This window comes from Sturnira hondurensis, unplaced genomic scaffold (genome assembly GCF_014824575.4).
Source record: "Sturnira hondurensis isolate 20B ecotype Veracruz unplaced genomic scaffold, ASM1482457v3 Scaffold0017254, whole genome shotgun sequence".
Lineage (NCBI taxonomy): Eukaryota > Metazoa > Chordata > Mammalia > Chiroptera > Phyllostomidae > Sturnira > Sturnira hondurensis.
The window spans coordinates 1308289-1314636 of NW_028089885.1; the positions used below are offsets into that span (position 1 = coordinate 1308289).

General features: G+C 53.4%; 1 protein-coding gene across 2 annotated transcripts; it reads right to left on the reverse strand.

Moving 5' to 3' along the window:
* Nucleotides 1–1758: 1758 nt before the first annotated feature.
* On the reverse strand, nucleotides 1759–5102 carry TMEM191C (transmembrane protein 191C). Of its 2 annotated transcripts, XM_037067451.1 has the most exons (10): nucleotides 4948–5102; nucleotides 4558–4681; nucleotides 4359–4409; nucleotides 4136–4213; nucleotides 3924–3980; nucleotides 3737–3796; nucleotides 3518–3582; nucleotides 3366–3438; nucleotides 3060–3100; nucleotides 1759–2953 (listed from the first exon to the last, which is right to left on the reverse strand). In XM_037067451.1, exons 1-10 carry the CDS (start codon nucleotides 5100–5102, stop codon nucleotides 2746–2748), a joined length of 912 nt encoding a protein of 303 aa, XP_036923346.1. In that variant the 3' UTR covers nucleotides 1759–2745. The 2 variants fall into 2 exon arrangements, with proteins under 2 accessions (XP_036923346.1, XP_036923345.1); XM_037067450.1 differs by having other exon boundaries at nucleotides 2921–3438.
* Nucleotides 5103–6348: the final 1246 nt, after the last annotated feature.

Below are 6348 nucleotides of genomic sequence, written 5' to 3' on the forward strand. Positions count from 1 at the left end.
GAAAAATGAATAAACAACAGAGATGAAGCCCAGGAGCCCTCCCACAAACCCAGTGACAGGCAGGGCTGGAGGAGAAAGACGGGTTTTTCAATCAGGGTATTGTGTCCACCGGATATCTGCACAGAAGAGAAAAAGAATCTCAACCACCTGCCTCATATGTGACATAATCACCTCCAGGTGGATGTAGAGCTGTATGTTAAAGGTAAATGTGAAAGGTTTTCAGAAGAAAGTACAGAAGAGAATGTCTTGATCCACGGAAACACACACAAGAAAAGGGAAAAAAACTAATTTGGACCATATGCAAGAAAACGATGCCTCAGCCCTGAGAAGATATTCACAATACAATTCATATAGTCTTTGGTGTTAAAAAATGATTAAGGTATAATAACAATTATATGTAATCTATGTAATTACATGTAATATAATTATAATCACATTAGTCTACATAATATATGATAATTTTCATCATAAAGCCAAGATGAATCTGAACCAGCAATTTTCACCCGGTGGCCCCAGGGATTTTTAAAACCTGCGGTGCCTGCCTGTTCAGTCAGGGGCGCTGACCTCTTCTCCCTTACGCCGAATTTAAAAAAGGCAGCAGCCAATACAACATTAACTGTCTGGTGTGAATGAATTAAAATTACACCTATTTTTTTGTCAGATGGGGAAAAATATTTCTTGGTGTGCCACAGAATTTTAGTAATTAGTTTACATGTGCCCCGAGATGGAAAAGGTTGAAGCCAGTGGGCTAAATAGCGAAGGAAGAAGTAACGCCAATGTCACACACTCTCAGAAAACAAAGAACACATCCCAATCCATTTTTTGTGAAGGTGGCATAGCCCTGATACTAAAATAAGACAGGGACATTCTAAGAAAATAAAATTATACAGCAGTATCCCTTTCATGGACAGAGAAAGATTGAAAAGAAAAAGAGGAGCCCTGGCTGGTGTAGCTCAGTGGATTGGGCGCGGGCCTTCGAACCACACGATCGTGGTTCGATTCCCAGTCAGGGCACAGCCTGGGTTGCAGGCCAGCTCCCGGGAGGGGGCACACCAGAAGCAACCATACATTGATATTTCTCTCCTTCTCTCCTCCCCTTCCTCTCTAAAGATAAATAAATAAAATCTTTAAAAAAAGAAAAGAATAAAAGGACTTGTCCTGCTTCATAACAATAAAACTGTCTACAGAATCCTGAGGCATGTACAGAAAAGACCAAAGAACGATAAGGAAGTTCAGCGCTATCACAGAATAAAAGGTGAATATACAAAAGCCAGTGCATTTCTAGAAGCTAGCAATCAACAGCTGGAAGATAAACTAAAAATCTACACAGTCCTGACATGTGGCTCACTTGACTGGGGGTCATCCCACAAAGCAAAAGGCCGCCAGTTAGATTCCAGGTCAGGGTTGGAGACTGGGTTGCAGGTTCCCGTTTGGGGGAGGGGGGCACAAGAGGCAACCAATTGTTCCTCTTCCTCTCTCTCAAAATAAATGAATAAAATCTTTAAAAATTTGTACCGTTTATAACAGCATCCAAAAAAATCAAATACCTACAGATAAATGTAAAAATGTACAAGACCTCTACGCTAAAAAATACAAAACATTCCTGAGGAAAATTTTTTTAAAAAGTGACATTGCGTTAGATTGGAAGATGTATGTTATTTGCAAATTGTCCCCTAAATTCAGCATAATCAAAACCCCAGACTGTTTTATGGAAATTGACAAGCTGATTCTAAAATGTGGATGAAAATGCAAATAAACCCAAGTACGTACCGATGGATGGATGGAGAAACAAAATATTTACACCAGTGAAAAAAGTATTTGGACTATATGAATGTCTTTATGACTTCCAGACAAGAACGGATTTTTTTAAGACACTGCACAATTCTTAAATTTGATAAAACTTGATACACAGCATTCCATAAACAAATTTAACCAAAAAAGATTAGAGGATACAAATCAATAAGAGAACGATTGCTTAAAGGCCACAGCAGAAACACTTGTGTGCACAAGGAGATCATAGAACAATTTCATTACTAAGAAAAATTAGATCGGTATTTGTATCAGACAGAATGAAACCAAGATTCATCATTGCCACTAAGCACAACACTTCACATAAATAAAAAGACGATTCCCCTAGAAAGACCGAAGTCGCAAGCACGGACATGGAAGCGAACCAAAGGGAGGATCGCCCAGCTGCCCCGCTCTGTGGAGAATTCATCTCAAGAGAACTAACAGAGGGACGCTGCCAGAATCTTGAATAACAACCGCACCGCAGGGCCAAAGGACACAGACCACCAGGGAGCCCAGACCGACCAGCTCCCTCCCCAATTTCCGTTACCACCCAAGGCTCACTAGCAGGGGGAGGGGAGAAAAGGCAAGTTTAACAAGATACAGACCAACTTCCCAACTGGCTCCAGGGCTGCAGCACGGGCTGTAGGAAAAGGGCCTCCCAGCAGTGCCGCCCGGGAGCCCCTTGGTGGGAGCACCAGGCGAAGGCGCACCCCACTCAAGCCGGAGTCTCTGGGCCAGGTTGCCCCAGTGCTGCGGGGAGCCGGAGATAGCCTCTGTAGACTCAGCGTCCGCCTGGAAGGCCCCGCACCCCCTGAGGACCAGGTGTTAGAGCCTGTCGCTGGGCTCCGAGGGGCACACGACCCACCCGCAAGCGATTCCCGTTGGCTTCCCTCAGGCACCCAGAAACCACACGGGAGACAGAAATGCAGGTGACCGCGGCCAACGTGATGAATCCTAGGCGGGCAGCAACCCGCGCGGGCGCAGCTCGAGCAGCGGGGACAGCGTATAGCGAAGGCGACGGAAGGCGGTGTCCGACACCAGGCGCGGAAGCACGCGGCGGAAGGCCTCGGGGTTGACCAGCAGAAGGTAGAGCAGCCCCAGCGCCAGAAGGCCGAGCGGCAGCAGCAGCAGCAGCATCTGCAGCGCGTTAAACGCCCACAACCTGCGGGCCGAAGGACGCACGGAGGGACAAACCGGCCGAACCCCGCAGGGCACTAGTCGGGGGGTGGGCCCGAGCCCCGCGTCCCGCGTCCAGTCCCTCGGCTCACTTGGTGCCCGTCGCGCCCGCGCTGCAAAACAGCCGCTTCTTCTGCAGAGAGAAGAGTGGCTTCCAGCTCGGCAGCCGCCGCAGGGGAGCGGCTCGGCGTCTCACGTAAGGGGCGGGAACCACCAGGACCAGTCCCCTGCGAGTTGGGGTCTTGGTGGGGGCGGGCCGGTCGAAAGGGGAGCGTCCTCATGGGGAAGCGGATCCCCGTGGGTGAGAGAGAGAGCCCGATTGGGGAGGATTTGGCAGGGGGCGGGTTCCGGTGGGGGCGGTCCTGACTCCAGCCCTCCGCGCCCGGGTACGCGCTCACACACTCGGCCTTGGCCACCTCCTCCATGAGGGACCCCGCGCAGTCTTGTACCCGACGTGACTGAGAGTTGCAACTGTGGGAACAGGTGTCGATAGGGCCCATCTGCCCGAACCCCAGTCGCCCCGCCACACCCAACAGTCCTCATCCCTTACAGTTCCGCGCTGCCTCGCGAGGCATCCAGCGCAGCCGCCGCCTCCATCACTTTCCCCTGCAGCTCCTGAAGGGGGTGGGGGTGAGGTCTCTGGACTAGGTAGGACGTCGGGGGAGGGGGAGGGTGGAGCAGGAGACGGGCTGTCGCCACTCTGGGGAAGGTGGAATGGAGGCCTCAGAGAAGTCAGAGATGAGTGGCTCTCAAGGTAGAGGGGCAGCACCTGCAGGACTCCGCTCTGCTCCTGGAAACTGGCCCAGGCCTCCTCTGTCCGCTGTGTGCCCTAGGGTGAGGGGAGCCTCGATTAGACTCGGGGAGACATTCCCACCGCTGTCCACTCTTATGCACCGGACCAGCCTCCACCCACACCCGAAGCCAGCCCTCCCCCTCAGACCGGGCTCCGCCCGCACCTGTCGCAGGCCCTCCGCCTGCATCGCGTGCTTGGCCTCTAGCAACTCCAGTTGTTTCTTCCATTGAATCCAAGGCAGGTCAGGAGCCCGCCGCCGAGCATCCCGCCGTGCCTTTGGGCCGCGCCCCTGGCCCTCGGGACCCCGCCCACCCCAGCTCACCTCAAGGCCCCGCCCACGTCTCTGCTCCAGCCCTCAGAGCCCTACCAAGGTACCTGCAATGCTAGCAGTTGGGTCTCGAGTTGCTGCTCCGCCCGCTGCCGACTCAGTTGGTCCCCTCCGTAGTAAAATAGCTGGGGGTGGAGCTTTGTGAGGGCGGGGTTTGCGGGCTTCTAGGGGCGAAGGATATACTGGAAGGCGGGTAACGGATGGAAACGGGGACACGGACCTGAGTGGAACTTCTTAGGGGAAGCAAGAAACGGCATTTCCTAAACGCACCTGACTTGACAGTTCTTCCCACTGCTCCTGCAGCTGCCGGCTACGTTGCTCCTGCGGACAGTCGAGGGAGCGTCCGAGCCTTCCGCAGTACTGCCCTCGCCGCCTTCCCCGCCCCATCCACGACCCCACCCTATCCAGGGCTGGTCCCCTCCACCCGCACCTCCCGTAGGCACCGCCCCGTCCAGGGCCCTGTCCCCACCAGGTCATGCTTGCGCTGCTGCGCTGCTTCCAGCAGTCCGCGCGCCCGCTCCGCGCGCTCCCGCGCTGCCTCGCGCGCCTCCCCACGAAGGGCCCTCGCGGCCTGGCTTCGCCTCCGCTGCAGACTGCAGAGGGAAAACTGAGGCTCCCGCGGCCACGGGAAGACCCAGCTGTGAACAGGGGCCAAGGAAGCCCACCTCGGTTCGCCGCGCGCCAAGACTCCACCCTCCCCTTCGGGGGTTCCCTTGAGTAGATCGCCCCGGTCCCGACGGCCTAGACTAGAGGTTCGGGGCGGGGTAGGGGAAGAATGACTGACAGGTCGGCCGGACGCTTTGCGGAGCCAAGGGTGCAGCTGCCCGCAGGACCGAGTGGAGTCGCGCTCCCCGCACACCTGCGCTCGCGCTCGCGCAGGTCCTGCAGGCGCCCGGTAAGGCTCTCGCTCTCGGCCTCCAGCCCGCGTACCAGCTCCTCCAGCTCCTGCTTCCTCTGGCGCCCGTCGCGGTTGTCTTTCTGCAGCTGCAGCATCAGCTCTTTCATCTCGGACATGGCTCCCCGAGCTCTGCCCCGACAGCTGCCGCTGATCTCGGGGACCAGCGCCCGCGTGCGTCACAATGGGCGGTAGGAGGTGCCTAGGCGCAGGTCTCTTTTAGGAAGAATCTTCCCACAGTTTCCCTCATTCCTCATGAGCCAACTAGGGCACATACTCACTCCTAAGGAAGCCACCAGCAAAGGGGGACGGAACTAAGGTGAAGGTATGGGACGAGGTGGATGATGACAGATGGTGCTGGGAAAACTAGCCCATGATAAAAAGAGAAATAAAAGTAGATCTCTACTTCACATTCTCTATATAAAGTAACCGTGGAAGGATCAAAGGCTTAAATGGAGAAGGCTGAGACGCTGGTGTGGGGGAAGATTTTTTTTTAATTTTAAAGATTTTATTTATTTATCTTTAGAGGGGAAGGGAAGAAGAGAAGGAGAGAACTATCAATGTATGGTTGCCTCTCGTGAGTCCCCTGCTGGGAACTGGCCTGCAACCCAGGCATGTGCCCTGACTGAGAATCAAACCGCGATCGTGTGGTTCGCAGGCCTGCACTCAACCCACTGAGCTACGCCAGCCAGGGATTTTTTTCTTTATATCTTTTTTATTTTAATTATTTTTCAAGAATAGACAGTTTTCTGTCTATTACTCCCATCCCAGCCCACCACCCCCGTGCTCCCCACCTCCCTCCCATTTCCACCCCCCTTAGTTGTTGTCCATGTGTCCTTTATACTAGTTCCTCTAGGGAAAGATTTCTTAAGCAGGACACAGCAAGCACAATCCGTGGAGAGAAAGTGAATCATTTGCTTAAGTCAAGTTCAGGGATTTTTGCTTCTCAAGACACCAGTGTCAGCAGCGCTGCTGTCTGTCTTGATGGGAGGTTGAGTCCCTGAGGGCATCCCACAGAACACTCTGCAATTATATCTCCAAAAGGATCCACTTGGAACCAAAAGATACCAAGGGCAAGTGTTATAACTGGGTGGCCGAATGGAAAAGGATCTTTGTGATCTCTGTAATCCGCTGATCAATAATAACTAGATTATATGGGAAATCCTGGGCCACCACGAGAAAGAGCAAACACCAAAGGGTCTCATGGCACAATGCCCAAGGGAAGAACTCGATCACCAACAAGAGCGGGCCACACGCCACGCTTTCTATCCCCAGAGCAGCCAACATTCACACCTGGGTTGGCATCAAAATAAGCAATGACATGAGCGAGTGCACAGCACCCAGCGTCATTGTGGGTCATTTGGG